This window comes from Lithobates pipiens, unplaced genomic scaffold (assembly GCF_037356315.1).
Source record: "Lithobates pipiens isolate NorthernLeopardFrog02 unplaced genomic scaffold, aLitPip1_a1.2 Scaffold_3, whole genome shotgun sequence".
NCBI classification, from domain to species: Eukaryota; Metazoa; Chordata; class Amphibia; order Anura; family Ranidae; genus Lithobates; species Lithobates pipiens.
This window is the reverse complement of record NW_027507790.1, coordinates 75,182,668-75,205,494: the sequence shown is the minus strand read 5'-3', so window position 1 is coordinate 75,205,494 and position 22,827 is coordinate 75,182,668. Positions and strand designations below refer to the sequence as shown.

The 22,827-nt window shown below is 41.8% G+C and overlaps 1 protein-coding gene across 1 annotated transcript in view; it reads left to right on the top strand.

Moving 5' to 3' along the window:
• TMEM132B (transmembrane protein 132B) overlaps positions 1-22,827 on the top strand; it is a 790,326-nt gene that overhangs the window by 183,094 nt on the left and 584,405 nt on the right. The window contains exon 2 of the mRNA XM_077461820.1: positions 684-1,569. Coding sequence (XP_077317946.1) covers positions 684-1,569 — 886 coding nt within the window. The remainder of the gene's footprint in view (positions 1-683; positions 1,570-22,827) is intronic.

Sequence of the window (22,827 nt, the reverse complement as noted above, 5' to 3'; positions counted from 1 at the left end):
CAGATTATCCAATCATATACAAGTACAGCCTACAATAAAAGTGAAACTAGTGATTCCTCAAAATCATGTGCTTTCCAAGAAACAAAACAACTGAAAGAAGATAACAGTAACGTGAGAAACGAAACTAGATTAGCAAAACTTGAGCATGTCTATTTGTGAAGTGGATGTTAGAGAGACACAAAATGGAAACCATATTTCTTAAAGAATGAAAGTGGTTACACTAAATATCCCTTCAATATTGTTTATAGTCTTTGCAAAATATCTCCTTTTGACTATGGAATTTTAGTCCTATATACGACACCTTCAGCACAGTTGTATATCCTGTAAGCATTTTTATGTGGTTGATTAAGGTACTTGAACAGTATTTATATCTATCTATAAAAAGGATAAACATAGAGCTGGGTAGCTGTTTAAAGAAAATTGTTCTGTATTTGAGACTTCCATGGTTTTCAGCTTTTATAATAGGTGTTGATTGTAACCTTTTTTTACTTGGTTGGATAATATGTAATTACTTGAATTTATCTGTAGCATTTTATGTACTTTTTCTCACTAAAGAGAAAATTGTCCAAGTACTTGCCTTAGAAACTGTTTGAAAGGAAGCATTCCTGTAAAAAAAACTCTTTGCTTTCGATGATCAAAACATTGATTTTTTTTTTCTTTATATCTTACTTTCTCTCTTGCAGTAATAGAGAGCCGGGCAACGATGGATAGTATACAGAGGTTTTCATCAGTCCCTGTCTATCTACCTGTGAACTATCACGTCTGTAATTCTGAAGTCTCCTTTTTTCTTAAAGAAGCCAATCAAGACCTTATGAAAAACTCAAGTCTGCAGTCCCGGACAGAACCCCTTTTCATATATAAAGCCAAGAAGCCACCAGCCATAAATGCCACCTATGGACCCTATTCAGCAGAGCAAACTGTGCCAAAAAATTTGATGATTACCTCAAGTACTTTCAGTTTCTCCAACAAATTCACATTTAACTGGCAATTAAAAGCCCACATCATTGAGAGTTCAATATACTCTGACAAACCCAAAGTGCAGGCATTATTTTATATCACAGGAAGAGACTGGGAGGACTATAATCCAGCAGAGATTTTACCATGCGTTCGAATGGTCGCCACCATAGAAAATCGGGAAATTTCATCAAGCTGTAGATTGAAAGGTAATCTGGGATTGTGTGTTGCGGAACTGGAGCTGCTGCCCAGCTGGTTAAGTACGTCTCCTCCTACAGAGGACCATATTTACCCCCCTCCACCACAAGGAATCCCAGTGGAACTGCATCATATTGTCTATACGACTGGAGAAGATGAGGAATGTTATACAGAGGAGACTAAATGGTCAAACAGGATTCAGTTCAATAAAGATGCTGCCCACAAAGCCTCCAGTGCACTGGAAAGGTTTGGCAGTGTAATTGTTTATCCCACCCGGCACACTTTAAGGATGTCTCTGCTCAGACTGGATAGCAATATTCAGATTCGATACCCACCTGGCCCAGTAAAAGTAGGAGATGTTGTCACTTTCTTTGTGTCGATAGTTGGAGGATCAATGACACATCAGTTCATGTTAAGGTATGCTGCTTGTATATCATGTTACCTTGTGTTCATAATGGGATATATTTTGAGTTGCTAATCCTATTAACATATGCATATAACGGTAAATGATTTTCAGAGGAAACAAAATATTTACACATGGTGCCACATTGAAATAGAAATACATGGTGCATTATTAGATTTTGGGTATCTGCTGGCATTGATAACACACTTCCAGCTTAACCCTAAGTGTTATTAAAACTGTCCCCTCCTAATGTCTATGCTAACTCACCTGTGTAAGAAAGATGTACAGTATCTCACAAAAGTGAGTACACTCCTCACATTTTTATAAATATGTTATTACATCTTTTCATGTGACAACACTGGAGAAATGACACTTTGCTACAATGTAAAGTAGTGCGTGTACAGCTTGAATAACAATGTAAATTTGCTATCCCCTCATAATAACTCAACACATAGCTGTTATGTGTCTAAACCACTGGCAACAAAAGTGAATACACCCCTAAGTGAAAATGACCAAATTGGGTCTAAAGTGTCAATCTGGCACCCCTGTGCAAACCAGTGTGGCTTCAGGGGAGAGGAGAGAGTGCTGACAACTGATGGGCCATTGAAGTCTATGTGTGACATTACCACTCCAGGCTTTACTAGTCTTTGTTGGTGTGCTCTCTCCTCTCCCCAGCAATAGCCATTGGCTGACATAGTGGATCACCTGACAGGACCAGGGTGAAAATAGGTAGTTATATACATCTTTCTTACTCAGGTTTGTAAGCATAGCTGTTAAGAGGAGGGTGGGACAGTTTTAAGATTAGCCAGTGCTAAACTGGAATTCAACTTTACGTAAATATTCCGCAAGCCATAGTTTTAATTGGGCAGACTTAAAAGACAAGTATGGGTTTGGGTTTTTTTCCTCCATCATACTTCCCTAGGTGGATGCAGCATCCGTCCAATGCTGCATCTGTCCCCCGCTATCTCTGCACTGAGAACCGAGCCATCGAACATTGCCGATTGGCTCAGTTCTCACAGCTCCCCAAGCAGAGAGCTGCTAACTGTCAATCAACAGCTCTCTGCTCCTCCACATTCACTGGAGCGCTGAGCTGTGGAGGGGCGGGGAGCTCCCTTCTCAGGCTCTCAGCGGCTCACTGAGAGGTTGAGATGGGTGTCAGTCCAGGTACCTGGCAGGTGCAGACTTTATTGTCACGATGACGCGGTGCCTGGACTGATATCCGTGATGTCAGCAGAGAGCAGATTCCAGGAGTGCAAAACTAATCTCACTCCTATGACCCATAGGAGAAGCCCAGGCAAACGAGCTTTGGTTGGACTTCTCCGTTAATTGCCTTGGTTTGTGCCAGGTTTGCTTTAATTTTGGTACATTTAAAGCAACAGTACAGTATCTCCTTTGTGCACGTAAAAATTGTAACACTATTCTGATAAAAAAAGCAGGATTTAGGGCCTGCATCCCTGTATACATATCACAATTCCAAGTGTTTATTCTTATACATAGAAACAATAAAGATCACATATTATGACATGCATGGAATTGCACTCACTCTTTATTCAATACACGCTATATATAGCAATATATAGAACATATTAAAACAACTCCTTTAGAGCCGGTTCACACGGGGCAATACGACTTCCAGTGCGACTTTTGGAGGCAACTTGGACACGACTTGAGTATGAATAACAGTGCAACTTGGAGTGACTTCAACATGACTTGGGGCAACTTACAACACGACTTTAAGTCGCCCCAGGCCAGGCGACTTTGGCTGTGGCTAATCAGAGAATAATCAGCTCTCGAGGGGGAACTCCATGCCAAATTTTTAAAAAAACGGCATGGGTTCCCCCTCCAGGAGCATACCAGGCCCTTAGGTCTGGTATGGATTTTAAGGGGAACCCTCCCCACCCGAAAAAACGGCGTGGGGTCCCCCCAAAATCCATACCAGACCTTTATCCGAAAACGCAGCCTGGCCGGTCAGGAAAGGGGGTGGGGACGAGTGAGCTCCCCCCCTCCTGAAACGTACCAGGCTGCATGCCCTCAACATGGGAGGTGGGTGCTTTGGGGAAGGGGGGCGCCCTGCGGGGTCTGCGGGCGGGGGGCTTATCGGAATCCGGGAGCCCCCTTTAATAAGGGGGCCCCCAGATCCCGGCCCCCACCCTATTTGAATGAGTATGGGGTACATCGTACCCCTACCCATTCACCTGGGGAAAAAAGTCTCAATTAAAAAAAAACACAACACAGGTTTTTAAAGTAATTTATTAATCAGTTCCGGGGGTCTTCTGACTTCTCTGCTCTGTCCGGCCTCTTCTCCCGGTGTCTGGCCTCTTCTCCCACTCTCTGGCGTCTTCTTATGGGCTCCTCCGCTATCTTCTTCCAACTCTTTTACTAGCGGAGGAGCTTGGTCTCCTCTGTCCTTCTTCTCTCTTCTTTCTTCTTCCGATGTTGACACGACACTCTCTTCTGCTGTAATGGCTTGTGCGACATAGGCGGCGACTTATATAGGTATGGGGCGTGGTCACCAGGTAATGTCACACGGTGACCCTGCCCCTTATGATGTCAAGTCCCTTATGACTTAAAGTCTGAAGTGTCTAAAGTATATTACAGACAGTCCCTGAGTTACGAACACCCGAGTTACGAACGACTCCTACTTACGAACAGCATCAAATGCCGGATACCTTTCGAGCACTTCCGAACACATCCCACATGGCCGTACTATGCCCCAGATAACATAACAAGCGCTCGGGAACATCCCACATCCATATACAGGCGCTAGTTACACTTACGAACGCAGTTCAATATCCTCTAAGCCCCCGTACACATGGTCGGACATTCCGACGGACTTTGTCCGAAACTGGTGTTGCATACCCACGGTCAGACAAAGTTGTCAGAAAATCCGATCGTCCGGAACATGATGATGTTCGTCCGTTGCGACAGGACTACTTTGCGGCTAGTAGCCAATAGCTTTGGTCTTGTAATTTGATCTGAGCATGCGTGGCACTTTGTCCGATCGGAATTCTCTACAAACGATTGGAAAAAGTCAGATCAGATTTTGTTGTCGGAAAATTTGAGGCCCTGCTCTCAAATTTGTTCCGTCGGAAATTCAGATGGAAAAAGTCCCATAGAGCTCACACACGATCGGATTTCCATCCGTGTGTACAGGGCATTACTGTTTCCTTATATGTAATAAATACTACTCAGGCAGGAGAGCTGTAAAATCCCAATTTGTGATCTAGTGGTTTCATGCAAACGAATATATACCCACTGTTTGTTAAAGGGGTAGTAAAGACTTCTTATGCTACTTACATACGACCAGACTTTTCGATGGACTAGGTCAGACGGAAGAATTTTTCTAATGCATTTAGGCACATTTAGGTGCATGCAGGTGCTTCAAGCATTTGGGAGTTTAATCATTCCATTGGCTATTAATTTATTCTGAAAAATTTGACATAGCCTATCAGTCCATCTTGATTCAATATACCATGGCGGTGTAAGTAAACATCAACACAAGTGTGAAATCTAAGGTGATAAATCTTGAAGAAAGTGCTTGATCATGAAGTGCAGTCAAAATAGTAAGGTTGGCATGCTTACCAGATGGGGTGGACACATGTACCTTACAGCACATGGGTCAAACAGGCATAGTGAGAACTCGGCCTCAATGTAATGATCTGTGAGTAAAAAAGTAGGTGGAAGGTAGACCCCAAGTCTAGATGATGGAAGATTGTACTTTAGACAAACTCCAAAGCATGCAGCAAGTGCAATGCAGCCAATCAGACTGCATTGATGGGCAATGGTTAGGCTGCAGATGGGCAAGGATCAGGCTGCATTGATGGGCAATGGTGAGGCTGCATTGATGGGCGCTTGAGAGGCTGCAGATGGGCACTGGTGAGGCTGCAGATGGGCACTGATCAGGCTGCAATGGTTAAACTGCAGATGGGCACCAATCAGGTTGCATTGATGAGCAATGGTGAGACTGCAGATGGGCACTGTTGGGCTGCATTGATGGGCAATGGTGAGGCTGCATTGAATGGCACTGGTGAGGCTGCAGATGGTCATTAATGGGGACTGACCCTTATTTTGCTTCAAAGGTCTTTATTTCAAATGTATTTGTATTTTTCCTGAAATTTTCCTCTTAAGATTAAGGTGCGTGTTATATGCCGATAAATACGGTAGTTCATTTTGGGCCAGCTTGGTTCTAACTATTTAAAGTCATCGTAAACCCAAAGTTAGGCTTTAAAGCAGAACTAAAGAGTTTTTTAATTGCTCGCAGGTAGGCTTTGTTTTCCAAGAGTCTCTGTATGTCTCTGCTGTCATAAAAGCATCTGTCTTACCTGCTAGCTATCTTCTCTGCATATGTACATATTATATATCAGGCACCAATTTACCACAATGCAGACTTTAGTTATGCTTTAAGGGCTTGATTGTTAAAATAGAACTGTGTTCACACTATAAAATATGTGATATCGGCTGTCTATAACAGAAAAATTGGGCTCTTTGTTTTTCACCCTAGAAATACCCCTTGACATTAATAATAATGAAAAGCCATGACTACTTCCATCCATACAATTTTGATTTATCTGGGGGAGCTTAACCACTTCAGCCCCGGAAAATTTGGCTGCTCAATGACCAGGCCATTTTTTGAGATATAGCACTGCGTCGTTTTGACAATAGCGCGGTTGTGCAACTCTTTACCAAAAGAAAATTTATTGTCTTTTTTTCCCACAAATAGAACCTTCTTTTAGTGGTATTTGATCATTTCTGTGGTTTTATTTTTTTGCGCTATAAACAAAAAAAGAGTGACAATTTTGAAAAAAACACAATATTTTGTACATTTTGCTATAATAAATCCCAATTTGTTTTAAAAAAAAGCAATTTTTTTTCTTAGTTTAGGCTGATATGTATTCTTCTACATATTTTTGGTAATAAAAATCGGAATAAGGGTATATTGATTGGTTTGCGCAAAAGTTATAGCGTCCACAAAATAGGGTACAGATTTATGCAATTTTTATTATTTTATTTTATTTTTTACTAGTAATGGCGGTGATCTGCAATTTTTATCATGACTGCGATATTATGGCAGACACAACGGACACTTTTGACACATTTTTGGGACGATTGACGATCAGTGCTATAAAAATGCACTGATTACTGTATAAATGTCACTGGCAAGCACTAGGGGTTAACTGTGTTCCCTGACTGTGTGTTCTAACTGTAGGGGGAGGGGACTGACTAGAGGAGATGATAGATTGTGGTTCCTAGCTATTAGGAACTCATGATCTGTATCTCCTCTCAGAACAGAGATTTGTGTGTTTACATACACACATCCCTGTTCTGCCTCTCATACCCACAATCGCTCATGGCTGGCAGTCACAAGCATTAGCACCCCATCAGTACAACAGTAGCAACTGCTATCCCGCTCAAAGGAGCCGACATACAGCTACGGCAGCTCACGGGATCATGGCAACCTGCTGCAGTATAATGATGACGGCTGGTCGGCAAGTGGTTAAGGGGATGTAAAAGCACTGCCTACCAGGATGCTGGAGAAATCGTGGCCTTTCCTAGATGCATTTACCATTAAAAAAGGAGGGAAATTAAAGGAGTTTTAACGTTTTTATGGTGAAAATCCTTTTGTGCTTCAGCTGCCCCCCAGACCCCCTCCGCCCTTTTTCTTACCTGAATCCAAATGTGCACAAGCCAGCTCCAGCTGGTATCTTGGGTTCTCACTGGGTAGTTTGATAGCAACGGGTGCCACGTTTACCATGTCAACTTGCCTAAAATATAACTAAAGACAAAATCTTCTTTTACATTTAAATAGAAGGATAAGGCGTAAGAACCCCTGTCAGGTTTTTGCTGCTGTCTGTTACCGTGTTAGGGAGATCCACTCTCTCTAAATGTCCTGATCACCAGAGTACTGAAAAAAAAAAAAGAGAAATCCATGATTTGGGGAAATCTTCCAATGGGGATGCTTATTTCCATTAAAACTGTCTAAGAGTGAATATATCTTACTCTCTCACTTCCTGTTAAATCTGCATGACAAGAAGTGAAGGGAAAATTACAGATAAGGCACAGAGGGCAACAAAAACTTAATGGCCGGATTCAATGTATGTGAATGCACGGAGGGCCGCATTCACCTGCTAATAAATGAAGATGATAATAATCCTAACATAGTAATAATAAGGGCCGGTTCACACAGCGAGGCGCGGCGAGGCGTCTCCGACTTGCCTCGCCGCGACCTGCGGGGACCTCAGCGGCGACTTGCAGAGGACTTCTGTATAGAAGTCAATGCAAGTCGCCCCCGAAGTCGCCCAGAAGTAGTACAGGAACCTTTTTTCTGAGTCGGAGCGACTCGAGTCGCTCCTCTCAGAACGGTTCCATTGTACAGAACGGGGGTGACTTGCGGGAGCGAGGCGAGGCGAGCCGTGTCGCCTCGCATCGCCTCGCTGTGTGAACCGGCCCTAACAGTACAGGTTTACCCCACTTTAAGGTGCTTCACTAATGCAAAGCCAGTTCACCCTGATGGAGCGTGTAGGTTCACTCCCTTGAGGCATTGTATAGCCCCTGTACCTTTGGACCCCTTTATATTACACAGCCCCCCCCCCCTGCATATTACACATCCCCTCTGCACATCACACAGCCCCCCTACCCAGCCCCTACTGCATATTACACAACCCCCCCTCCACACACCCTGCATATTACACAAAATGTCCGCGTGCTGGGTGTACGTGAATTCATCATGTGCACTGATGGGCCAGATATTTAGCAGCGGCGGGCCGTAGGTTGCCGACACCAAGCTTAAAATATCTCTTAAATATGCCCATTTATCACTGTAGAAGAAAAACATTTCTAATTTAGATGGACTTTGAAGAGTATCTTCAGTGTGGAAAAAATAAGTCAGCGGATACAAATGGTGTAGTTGCTGACTTTTATTAAACATTCAGGGATCCATTAATTAACCAGTCCAGGGATCCAGTGCTGTCCGCACCTGGGCCAGTTCTTCGCTGGTTTATGAGTTCCAGTTGCCAACATCTTGAGTGAAAGCCAGCTGTGACTACCTACATCTTCACAGCCAAGTCATGCTGCACTGTCTAAATAAACCTGCAACCTCCCGAGACATGTGACGTGTCCCATGGGCATATGGGCGGGGGTAGAGGGTGTCCAACTTCTGCTCAGGAGGAGAAGCGGAACTTCCTTTTTATAGTATTCTATATAATTTTATAGTATTTTATAAGTATATGTGGACCCTCTACTTGTAAAACAACTCATTAAATAATTTATTATATTTTTTCATGTGACAACACTGAAGAAATTACACTTTGCTACAATGTAAAGTAGTCAGTGTACAGCTTGTATAACAGTGTAAATTGGATGTCCCCTTAAAATAACTCAACACACAGCCCAAAGTGACAATATTTTGTGTGGCCACCATTTTTTTCCAGCACTGCCCTAACCCACTTGTGCATGGAGCTCTTCCACGCCTCCATGATGACATCGCAGAGCTGGTGGATGTTAGAGACATTGCGCTCCTCCACCTTGCATTTGAGGATGCCCCACAGATGCTCAATAGGGTTTAGGTCTGAAAACATGCTTGTCATGTGACTCGTTAGTGTTACAAGGTCTCGGGTGTCAAAGGGGAGCAGGTGTGTTAAATTTGGTGTTATCAAGGCAAAGAACTCTCTGAGGACCTGAAAAAAAGAATTGTTGCTTTACATAAAAATTGCCTAGGCTATAAGAAGGTGACCAAGACCCTGAAACTGAGCTGCAGCACAGTGACCAAGACCATAAAGTGGTTTAAAATAAAGGTGGCCACACAATATATTGACACTTTGGACCCAATTTGGACATTTTTACTTAGGAGTGTACTCACTTTTCTTGCCGGCGGCTTAGACAGTAATGGCTGCGTGTTGAGTTATTTTGAGCGGACAGCAAATTTACACTGGTATACAAGCGGTACACTCACTACTTTACATTGTAGCAAAGTGTAATTTCTTCAGTGTTGTCACATGAAAAGATATAATAAAATATTTACAAAAATGTGAGGGGTGTACTCAATTTTGTGAGATACTGCGTGTGTATATATATATATATATATATATATATATATATATATATATATATATATACATACAGTGCCTTGCGAAAGTATTCGGCCCCCTTGAACTTTTCAACCTTTTGCCACATTTCAGGCTTCAAACATAAAGATATAAAATTTTAATTTTTTGTGAAGAATCACCAACAAGTGGGACACAATTGTGAAGTGGAGTGAAATCTATTGGATATTTTAAACTTTTTTAGCAAATAAAAAACTGAAAAGTGGTGCGTGCAAAATTATTCGGCCCCTTTACTTTCAGTGCAGCAAACTCACTCCAGAAGTTCAGCGAGGATCTCTGAATGATCCAATGTTGTCCTAAATGACTGATGGTGATAAATAGAATCCACCTGTGTGTAATCAAGTCTCTGTATAAATGCACCTGCTCTGTGATAGTCTCAGGGTTCTGTTGAAAGCGCAGAGAGCATCATGAAGACCAAGGAACACACCAGGCAGGTCCGTAATACTGTTGTGGAGAAGTTTAAAGCCGGATTTGGATACAAAAAGATTTCCCAAGCTTTAAACATCCCAAGGAGCACTGTGCAAGCGATCATTTTGAAATGGAAGGAGTATCAGACCACTGCAAATCTACCAAGACCTGGCCGTCCCTCTAAACTTTCAGCTCAGACAAGGAGAAGACTGATCAGAGATGCAGCCAAGAGGCCCATGATCACTCTGGATGAACTGCAGAGAACTACAGCTGAGGTGGGAGAGTCTGTCCATAGGACAACAATCAGTCGTACACTGCACAAATCTGGCCTTTATGGAAGAGTGGCAAGAAGAAAGCCATTTCTCAAAGATATCCATAAAAAGTCTTGTCTAAAGTTTGCCACAAGCCACCTGGGAGACACACCAAACATGTGGAAGAAGGTGCTCTGGTCAGATGAAACCAAAATCGAACTTTTTGCCCACAATGCAAAACGATATGTTTGGCGTAAAAGCAACACAGCTCATCAACCTCAACACACCATCCCCACTGTCAAACATGGTGGTGGCAGCATCATGGTTTGGGCCTGCTTTTCTTCAGCAGGGACAGGGAAGATGGTTAAAATTGAGGGGAAGATGGATGCAGCCAAATACAGGACAATTCTGGATGAAAACCTGTTGGAGTCTGCAAAAGACCTGAAACTGGGACGGAGGTTTATCTTCCAACAAGACAATGATCCCAAACATACAGCAAAATCTACAAAAGAATGGTTCACAAATAAACGTATCCAGGTGTTAGAATGGCCAAGTCAAAGTCCAGACCTGAATCCAATCGAGAATCTGTGGAAAGAGCTGAAAACTGCTGTTCACAAACGCTCTCCATCCAACCTCACTGAGCTCGAGCTGTTTTGCAAGGAAGAATGGGCAAGAATTTCAGTCTCTTGATGTGCAAAACTGATAGAGACATACCCCAAGCGACTTGCAGCTGTAATCGCAGCAAAAGGTGGCTCTACAAAGTATTAACGCAAGGGGGCTGAATAATTTTGCACGCCCCACTTTTCATTTTTTTATTAGTTAAAAAAGTTTAAAAAATCCAATAGATTTTGTTCCACTTCACAATTGTGTCCCACTTGTTGGTGATTCTTCACAAAAAATAACAATTTTATATCTTTATGTTTGAAGCCTGAAATGTGGCAAAAGGTTGAAAAGTTCAAGGGGGCCGAATACTTTTTCAGGGCACTGTATATATATATATATATATATATATATATATATATATATATATATATATATATACATACTATATATATATATATATATATATATATATATATATATATATATATATATAAATACCTTATTGTATTCTTCTTTTTTAAGTGATTGCATAGGGGCTTGGACAGGTATTCACTAATCTGGCTATACAGGGAGGTGTTTTTCAGCACAAGTCTGATCATTAGAGGACAGGCAGGCTTTGCTCCTAGCATGGTACATGGTACAATAGGATCATATCAAGGATATGAAATGTTGGGGTAACAAGTGTTCAGGCAGGGGAGAGATAAGGGTTATAAGGGTTAGGGGGTTTTAATGTACGAAATCCACTGTTACAATGGCCTGATACACCATACATTCTGGGTTATAGCTGCATGATCGTTGTGCAAAAACTAGCAGCCCCAGGTGCCCAGCGCTGAAAACAAACATATTGGCCATTGGCTGTTTTTCGCCCTTGACTGCTGCAACCGGGTTCAAACATTTTGCAATATTGAATTTTGTAGTTTGCTTATTATACTGGTGAGATATCCTGGAGGACTGGTTTGAGAACTGTAAGGTAATAAACAACAATTTTGTCATAGTTGGAAAGTGGAGGTAAACACTAATCAAAACAGAAGAAGCATTTTCATTATAAACAGAAGTGCTTATCATCACCCAGCTGAGCAGTCTCCTGCTTTCCTCTTTTCTTTAAACCTTAATTGAAGCGGTTGTGTTTCGGCAGCCTGAAGTTTTCTGACATCTCTTCAGGTTATTTAACCACTTCAAAGTCAAATGTAATGTGAGCAAACTGTTAAAATGCAGCCTGGTTAAGCCAGAATCTGTGAGTCTAATATATATGTATTTTTTTTATTTTTTTATACTTGGTCACAGTCTTGCTGACAGTAATGGGATTGGATTAGCCAGTTTTAATTAGTTTCATTTTCAAAAGACTCACTCAAATTTTTCTCTTCCTAAATTTTTTTTCGATGTGGCAGATCTAGCCAATTATCTTCAAACACGTTTTCCTTCCATTAATGTGTTTTGTTTCATTTCAAATGTCACAAGGACAGCTGCAAGGAGAAATAGACAATGCTGGCTTGTAAGGATGCTATACTCTTATATCACTTTTAAGTTATTGTATATTTGGAATTAGGTGTACTGTTCTTTCCCTGTTTTTTCATCAAATCCATATTGGCATTAAAATAGTTGTAACTTACACAGCCTTTTGGTACCTATTTAACTACCATGAATTAAAATCTAATATGTTGTGTGTTACCATACTTTATACACCATCATTGCTTTGGTGGTTATTTACAAAAGGCAAATCCACTTTGCACTGAAAGTGCACTTGGAAGTGCAGTTGCTCTCAATCTAAGGGGTAGATCTGAAATGAGGGGAAGCTCTGCTGATTTTATCATCCAATCATGTGCAAGCTAAAATGCTCTTTTTTATTTTTCTTGCATGTCCTCCTCAGATCTACAGCGACTTTACTTCCAAGTGCAAAGTGGATTTTCCCCCTCTGTGTACTTTTGTTAAATACCAGTGGTGTACCATGAATGCTTTCAATATAAGAGCTATGCAAAGCAAACCTGTACTTTACCCAAGGAGGGTTAGGAGGTGCTCTTTACCATACATGCAGTTACATTGCATTATGAGCTAGTGTTTTTTGCATTGGGTAAGGGGCCCAGTGGACCTTGCATTGGACTTCAAGGCACATTTTACTGCATAAATGATTAATATAATGCAGGCACTCATAGATGCAGCATAGTACCTACCAAACTTATGTTTGATTTTTTGCGAAAAACATTTTAATAAGCAAGATCTTTTTATTAACCATCGCCGCCCATGAGAGATTACAGCCAAGCCTTCTTTACAGTGCATGGACCCTATCAGTTTCAGAAGGGGGAACAAGGCAGCTGACAAACAGTGGTGCGGTTGGGGGGCAATTACTGGAACCAATCCTCCTGTGTGGATCTTCCTGCAGCAGCTGAAAGCCAGCTTCTCCTACTCTCCCACTTGCCATCTTTCAGCTGCTGCAGGGCTAGCCACACATTGGGATCGGTTCTAGTAAATGCACTTCCTGCCACACAGGGTCCCCTTCCCTCTGCTGTCTGGGCCCCCTCCCCCCCACCGCAGTGCTGCTGGCTCGCCTTCACTCACCCTCCCCCTCCCCAGCAGACTGCTGCTGGCACAGTGGGGTTGATTTCAGGATAGATATGGGGGGCATCTAGGGTGACTGGGTGTGGTAAATATTTAATATTTACTGGCTCCTTCCTTTTCTAAATGAACACAGTGAGTGATCGGTACCACTCATTTATAATATTTTATGAATCCTTTGGAGTGTGCAGTGTGTAAGGACAGGCAACAGCTGTCAGACTTTAAAGCGTAACTCCACTTTTGTTGAGAAAAAAACATTCCCCTCTGGTTGATCTATGTACATTGCAAGGATTATAACAACCTTTGTTGCAGATTCCTACATTTTGTTATTCTGAAGAAATACCTCTGTTCCTCTTTGTCCATGTGGGGAAAATAATTCTAATTGGCGTGTTTTCCTAATTATCAACCAGAAGAGAAGGGTGTAAAAAACACCAGAGGGAAATTGGGACTTTAATTGAACCTCAGCTCCCATTTGGAGCCATATCCGGATTGCTTTCCCTGCCCCATCACCACATGGGCACCACATTAGACCTTAACAAGTAAGTTTAGGTTGTGGTGTTGATACCCCTCTCCTTATTCTGCTTTCCTTAGTTATTATTATTTTTCTTTTATATTTATGTTAATTTTTTCAGATTATCACACGTGCATTCTCCTGATGAGTGGCACCTAAGCCACGAAATGCGTTGAGCTACCGACTGTCGTGTTTTTATCATCATTATTATTAAGACTTCACAAGTTTATGTACCATCATGTATTTATTTTCTACTTTTCCAGGCTCAATGAGACCATAGGTCCCACAAGTAATAATAGATGAACCATTGTATATATTTTACTGTTTTGGATGAATCAAGGAATCAAATGCTTTATATTATGTGAGATCATTACTGTCTCCAACATACTGTATAGTATATTATTGTTGCCATTATATATTGTCACCGGGACTGTATTACCATGTCTCAGTCTATATATCCATACAATTTGTACCATTGTTATCAGTATTATTTATAGATATATTCTTTACCTAGTCCTTTAATAAAATTTCCTTTTTATTTATCCAAGTATATTTATTGCTGTCCGGTGTTTCAATTAAAGTCCCAATTTCCCTCTGGTGTTTTTTACACCCTTCTCTTCTAATGTATATGGAGTGGATATTCGTGCTCTTACCAGACCACGATATCAATTAAAGTCCCTAGGGATGGTAACACATGACCTTACCCTGTCATGTGTTCCTGAAAGTCCCTATCTTTCTTCAATGGTGTTCATTATACTAATTATCAACCAGATGTGTACCTACAGGGCTCTGATGAGGAATTCCATCCCTTCAGACATGTTCATATTGAGAGTATCTCACTAAAAATTACATTTTTGTTGCAGGGGGATACCTGAAATCTGACTTGCATATTAGTGCAGACTTTTGGGAAAATTGGTGAGCCAATCACAAGCAGAAAATTATGTTTCTGGGGGCGTCCTGTACACATGCTGTGTACAGATCAACTCCAGGTAGCCATATTGCATTGCATTTTCAGAAAATTACAGTGGCTGCAGATTGAAACGGAAAGGTATTTTTTAATAAAAAAGCATGAGTTTGGGCTAGAGATAAGTTTAGAGGATGCCTAAGAACATCTTTAGTTGTAACTGCTTAGATTTAAAGGGTAACTCCACTTTCATGGGGAAAAAAATAGCAATTAAAGAATAAATAATATAGCGTATACAAATGTGACACAAGTCATATTGTAACTGAATGTTAATAAAAATTGCCTTTCCTTTTCAAACTGTAACCACTGTAATTTTCTGAAAATGCAATGCAATATGGCTACCTTAAGTTGTTCTGTACACAGAATGTGTACAGAAGAGTGGAAGTTCAAGAAATAATCAATTAACCAAAAGCATCCATATACCCCATGTACTTTCATAAATATATAACACCAAATTTGGATTCTGTTCCTACTCCTTTTTCCCCCCCAAAATCAGTCTTAGAAACTGCGACTATTATCAGCAACATCATGCAATTCATGGCATCACCCAGCTCCCCTCCTGCCATCTATGTTTTGTGTTTGACAGCTTAAAGCGTTTGTTAACCCATATAAAAAAACAAATAAATAAATCTAGATCTTGTTCCCTTGTCGCATGTTATACAGCACAGTGCTTGTGCTGTGTTATTTGGCCCCTTGTATACCCTAAAAAACCTGGCTGTCCCTGCCTGGCTATACCTCCCCTCTGCAAACTGACCGCCATAATCATGGCTGCTGAGCCCTGCCACTGTGGTCAGTTTACGTGATTCCATTATTTGCCTCTTGCTGTCTGCAGCTCTCCCATGTCTGTGTCTCCTCTGTGCTCTTTTCCGCTCCTCCCCCCTCCCCTCCCGGCTCGTACCAGCATCTGCCCCCCCACTCCTGCTGCTCTCATACCTTCTAATAAATTGTCTTATCCCCTCTGTATCATTATAACATGTATCCCTGTGCCTGTGTAATGTAAAAAATCTGCCGATCTGTACCTATATAAACAAGGCTCCAGGCGCCCAGCTGATTGTCAGCGTTCTTTCTCCTCTCTCGCCCCGCCCACTGCAGCTGTGAGCTTTATAGAGAAGAAAGTAGAGGAATCAGCTGAGCGCCCAGAGCAGAGCTTATATAGCTACAGATCGGCAAATTTTTTACATCACACAGGCACAGGGACACATGTTATAATGATACAGAGGGGATAAGACAATTTATTGTAAGTGGGTTAACAACCACTTTAAGTGTAACACTGAGATGGCATGATGTACTTTGCTGCGCAAGCCTGTCATCAGTAGTAAGGATTCATCAAGGACGTCATGTCCCCGTCTACCACTTTTAGTGTGCCAACCAAAGTTGATTACAGACTCTAATGGAAAATGCTGCCAAACACATACTCGTCAGAAATCAATAAATCGATTTTGTGGGTAAGTTAATTTTATTTATCTGAATTTAGTTGACGCTTCTTGTTTGATTTGGTGAATGTGGTAACTAATATGCTAACATGATCAGAATGATCTTATCAGTGTGGACAAACTGATTTAATAGGTTTTCCTTCATGACATCATCAGGAAGATAACTAAATCCTAAATACACTGGTGACATTTTTCTTTGGTATACCTTACAGCTTTCTGAGATGAGCAAATGGGACACCTTTTGGCAGAAAGTATTTAGGCCTAAGACAAATAAACAAAACTTAAAAAGTAATAAATACAAAAATATAGAGGTTAAATGAAGGGTTTAGTGCTGTATAACACTTTTGGTAATACATTTTTGTAAAGGTCTGTACATTAGATAAAAAAGAGGAGCAACTGAGGAGTTAAGAGGGACCGAGCGATTTGATTCCAAAAGAGGGACAGTCAGGCTCGGTTCACACAGGGCAACACGACGTGACTTGAAGTGACTTGATGTGATGTGACTTGACGTGACTTGACGTGACTTGGACCCGACTTACAACACTACTTTAAGTCGCCCCAGGCCAGGCGACTTGCCGTGGCCAATCAGAGAATGAGCTCTCAGGGGGGAACTCCTTTTGAGAGCTGATAATTCTCTGAGAGTCGCCTCTGTATAGACAGAGATCCGACTTGGAGGCGACCTCCATTGAAATCAATGGGTACCAGTCGCCTACAAGTCGAAATGAAGTAGTACAGGAACCTTTTCTGAAGTCGGAGCGACTTCAGTAGTGTGCATTAAGACGGCTCTCATTCACTTACATTGATTTCTACATGTTGTGCCACCTGAGGTGACTTGGGGCGACTTTAAGTTGGATCTGAGTCGCCCCTGTGTGAACCAGCACTTACTAATGAGGCACACTTGAGAGCTACACTATAATTAAACATTTACAAAATAGCAGCAAACTGTATGAATTTTAATTAAACACATATTTTTTTCTCTCCATGCAGGTTTTTTGGGCCTGTAAATGTTTACATTTACATCTAGTGTGACTTGTTAGTGACTTTATCTGGTCACCCCCTCGATACTAAATATCTTTGAGTATATGCTGAAGTAATTTATAGTCACTCTGAGCAAGACTGCTGTTAAATAAATTCTTAGTATAAACTGTGTGTTTTAGTCAAATACATTAAAAATCCAACATCTGTTCTATGATGATATCTGTTTTTCTGTGAGTGGTTACAGACCAAATCTCTTTGCAGTCTGTGGCTTTAGGCATCCCTGGAGTATGGCTGCCAACTGCCAATACCTGCCTTCTGACAGGTGTACTTCCTCAGGGAGCAGTTCAGTAGAATACTTTGTACATTTCAATCCATATATTTATTATGTTTGTATGAAATCTTAGTTCCATTTTCTCATGGAATTCTTCTCCCTGCTGTGTGTCCAGTTTAATGATGCCTGCTTATGTACATTGAACTTCCTCCTGAGAATATTTACAATAAACTTATCAGTCATTTTTAAAGTCTGCATTAATACATTGCTGATATGTCTGAAATGCACAACAATATAATAAAATATGACCATACCTTTCACAGTTGAAAAGCAGTATTATTAATCTTGCGTACATTGGCCCATGATCAGCGAAAAGCTAAAGATATGTCTCCAAAACTCCATGCCCAAATTTCGTACAATCTGGGACCCCTGGATCAAGGCATTCCTCCCAACATCCTTTGATTGTTGCTTACTGGACTTTAACAGTCACTTAGGGCTTCCAATCCCCCCCCCCCCCCCCCCCCAGCCAACCCCTCCTTTGCTCCTTCCCACCTTTAATTCAAATTTTTCCATTCTGCACATGTCTAGTAACAACCACTGCAAAAGCACTAGTACTAAATTTACATGATTGTGTCCATCCACTGGGCAGCATCCTATTTCAGTAAGTGATGTGTAGCACTACCCCCAGAAGGGCTGCTAAGAAAGACCATGTCACCGTTACTAGAGTATAGGGATGGGCCGAACGGACCCCTGTTCAGGACCCGAACGTCAAAATCAAATGTGCCCAGGTTTATATGCAAGTAATTGGCCATACAATGGTTATAGGGGTCTGGGTCCTGCCTTGGGGGACATGTATCAATAAAAACAAGTTTGTGAAAAACATCATTTTTAAATAATTATTATTATTATATTATTATACGCGCCAGTTTATGCAGCACTTTACAATGTATAGGGGGGGACAACACAATTACAGTACATTACAAAAGGTACAGGAGGGCCCTGCTCGTAGAGCTTACATTCTAAAAGGAGGGGGTGGTAGTACAAAAGGTAATAGCTGCAGAGAATGATTTGATGGGGGTGGCTCAGGGACAGTTAGGTGGGTGTGGGGTAGGCTTCCCTGAATAAATGAGTTTTCAGGTAACTCCTAAAGGTGGACAGGGTAGCGACTGATTGGACAGGCGAGCATAAGAGGAGGTAACAAGGGAGCTAGAAAGCAGGAGGTCCTGGGAGGAGCAGATCGAGCGATTTGGGCGAAATGAGCAGTGATTTTTTGATTTTTAAAGTGAAAGCATAAAAATGAAAAATTCCTTTCAACATAGTGCCTGGAAGGTTACACTTAGTCTACCTGTAAAGTGGCAGATCTGTACCATGTCTAGAATCTGTTGCAGCAATAATTGCATTTATAAAGGCAAAAAAAAAAAAAAGTCATTTTCCCTGCAAGCTGCCTTTATTTTGCTCAGCAACAGCTGGGGAACCAGTGTGTATGATGTGGCATGTAGTGCACTGGGAACAAGATTAGAGATTTTTTGGATACATTCTGGTGTCACTTTGACTTTGGGTGCTTAAAATTGGTCTTTGGGTGTCGGTGGCGCCTTCCCACTGTAATCCTATAGAGGTAATCTTGATGAAAGCAAGAATTGACCTTGCTGTAAAAAATTGCAATTATATGCACTTGTCAAACAGGTGCAGAAAAATTGGTCTTTGGGTGTTGGTGTCGTTTTCCCACCATAACCCTATACAAGTACTCTTGATGAAAGCAAGAACTGGTCTTGCTGTCAAAAATTGCATCATCATTACCACTGGAGACAATTTTGTAATACGCTGTGGCTGGGGGAGCATGAATGCCAATTTGTCTACCAGTGTTCCTCCCTCTCTCTAGGCTCGTGTTCTTGTCATCCTCAACCTTAAACCCAACATCTGAATCCAGTAATAGCTGGCCATCATCAAGGTGCAAGTGGCTGACGCTGTGGTCAAATAACTCAGCTGACTCTTCCATGGCTGATGTTGGGGCTAAGGCAGGAATAGATGTGGACAAGGAGGCAGGTTTATTCACTCTGACAACTGCAGGGGATTGCACACTTGTCTCTGCTTGCGTGACATAAGAAGAGGGGGATGAGGAAGGTTCACACAGTCACACAAATGTTGTCCAACAATTACACGTACTACGTGATTTTTCAGCTCTTTAGTGCCACCCTTTGGGGTCCTTCTGCTAATTTCGTGTTACTAGAAGTTTGGTGAGTGTTGATTCACACTTTTCTTTTTGTGTTTTTCATTTAGCGCTTTTGAGTTTGCGCTTTTCATTTTGTGCTTTTCAGTTCGTTTCTGAATGGCCACTCGTCAACCAGACATGTGGAATCAGAGGAGATAACATGTTATTTATTATTGGCCTTGGAGTTATTGCTTTGACATTTTTTTTGGTTGAATAATGATTTGATTTGGTATATTTTCTATATTTTTGGATGCATAGAATGCACTTTTTCGTTCTATTGATAGCAAGTAAATTTTTTTTTCTTAATGCACAATAAAAAAAATTGTGTAGAATAATACTTGGCTATGTGTTTTACTTCAAATGACAGTTTAGGAGTAAGCAGTTACATTTTAAAAAATACAATGTAAAATTGACAAGGGACACCGACATAGTTGTATTTTTGATAAACTAGGGGATAATGGTGTTGTGGTAACTTGCACAAATAAAACAAAAAAAAAAAAAAAACATAATAATATTATTCTTGATTTCACTAGAAAAAAAAGGCTTTAAAAATGTGTTTGCAATAACTCCATCAGTATCATCAGCAAAGCAGCTTCATTATTATTCCATTAAAGAAGAAGAGAATTATGCGGGGCATTTGGAGATCATAATTTGCCACGTCACGGACGTCCATTAAAAATGCTAGTTTACAAGACCGAGTGCTTCTGCTTCTGAGCATACGTGTTTGTACTTTGGACTTTTCTCCAACGGACTTCTGTACACATGATCAGAAAATCCGAAAACACGCATTTGTTGGTGGAAAATTTGAGGACATGCTAGCCAACATTTGTTGGCAGAAAGTACCACAACAATTGTCCAATGGAGCATACACATGGTCAGATTTTCTGCCAACTGCCTGACATCCAAAATCCGATCATGTGTACACCTTCCAGTGGGCCTCCTACAACCCCTACCCAATGGAGAGAGGCCCTGGACCCATCTGTCTATGGATTTAATTGTGGAGCTACTCAACTCCCAGGGCAACACAGTTATCCTTATAATGGTTGACAGGTTCTCGAAAACGTCTCATTGTATTCCACTTAGGCTGCCCACTTCTAAGGACCTGGCTTCCATTTTTGCTTGGGAGATCTTTCGCATACATGGGCTACCCAAATTGATTGTCTCAGACAGGGGTAGTCAGTTTGTGTTTCGGTTCTGGCGAGCCTTTTGTGCACAGTTGGGAATTCAGCTTGCTTTCTCCTCTGCGTATCACCCACAGTCTGATGGGGCTGCAGAACGAGCCAATCAGTCCTTGGAGCAATTCCTATGTTGCTTTGTTTCTGACCATCATAACAACTAGTCAGATCTCTTACTGTGAGTGTAGTTTGCTCACAATAGTGCCATGAATTCTGCTTCCCGATTGGACTCGTTTATAGCAAACTATGGTTTCCAACCTTCCATGTTGCCTGACTCTTTTGTTCCGCAGAGTATATCTGTGTTAGAGGAACATCTCCGTGGTCTTTGTTCCGCTTGGGCAGAAGTCCAGGAGGCTTTGTGACATACTAATGATAGGTACAGACTCCATACTGACCTCAGACGCCTACCTGCGCCTTCCTACCAGGTTGGGGACAGGGACTGGCTGTCATCCGGTAACCTCTTTGTGTTCCCACTCTGAAGTTCACACCTCAGTTTATTGGACCTTTCTGTATTTTTCGCAGGATTAACTCAGTGGCTTACGCATTAGACCTTCCTTCTAATATGCGTTTCTCAAATATATTTTATGTCTCCTTATTAAAACCTTTGGTCTGCAACCACTTTACTGCCTTGGTGCCTCGTGTATGAAGTACAGTCCATTGTTGACTCCCGTAAGGTCCGTGGGTGCATACAGTACCTGGTGCATTGGAAAGGGTACAGCCCGGAGGAAATACTGTTGGGTCTCATCCTCTTACATACATGCCCCTGTCCTCCTCTGTGATTTCCATAGATGTTTTCCCCTCAAGATTGGTGGTCCTCCGAGGGGGAGGGGTAATTTAGGAGGGGGCAGCAACTTTACACTGTTATACAAGCTGTACACTCACTACTTTACATTGTAGCAAAGTGTAATTTCTTCAGTGTTGTCACATGAAAAGATATAATAAAATATTTACAAAAATGTGAGGGGTGTACTCACTTTTGTGAGATACTGTGTATATATATATATATATATATATATATATATATATGTATATATATTTTTTTTTTTAAACATGGAGAAAGGCAGTGGGACAGTGGATGGTGTCAGTAGGACAGTGGATGGTGTCAGTAGAGCAGTGAACGGTGTCAGTAGGGCAGAGTACAGGAGGTCAGCAGGGCAGAGAATAGCGTCATCAGTTTTTTAGGGCAGTATATAGAGGCCACTCATTTGTAGAGCATTGTACAGTGAGTTATCAAGGCAGTGTACAGAGGATAGCAGGGCAGAGGATAGGATCAGCAGGGCAGAGAACAGGGGTCAGGAAAACAGATGACAAGAACCAGCAGGGTGAAAAACAGTGATTATCAGGGCAGAGAATGGGGTCAATTACGCAAGAGGACAGGGGTCAACAGGGCAAAGAACAGGAGGTCACAAGGGCAGAGGATAGGGATCATCAGGGCAGAGGAAAGGGGGTCAGCAGGGCAGTGTAAAGTGCTTAGCAGGACAGGGGAGAGGGCTCAGCAGTTCAGATGATAGGGTTTAGGAGATCAGAGGACCCGGGTCAGTATGGCAGAGAACAGGGGAAAGTATGGCAGAGGACAGCGATCAGTAGGGCAGAGGAAAGGGGGGTCAGCAGAGCAGGGGACAGCGGTCAGCAAAGTAGTGTACAGTGGTCAGAAGCCAGTGTACAGGGATCAGCAGAATGGAAGATAACGTTCAGCAGTGCAGAGGACACCGGTCAACAGGGCAGTGTACAGGGGTCACTAGAGCAGGGTACAGGGAGTCAATAGGGCAGTGTGCAGGGGGCAGCAGGGCAGAACACAGTAGCCAGAAGAGAGGAGGAGA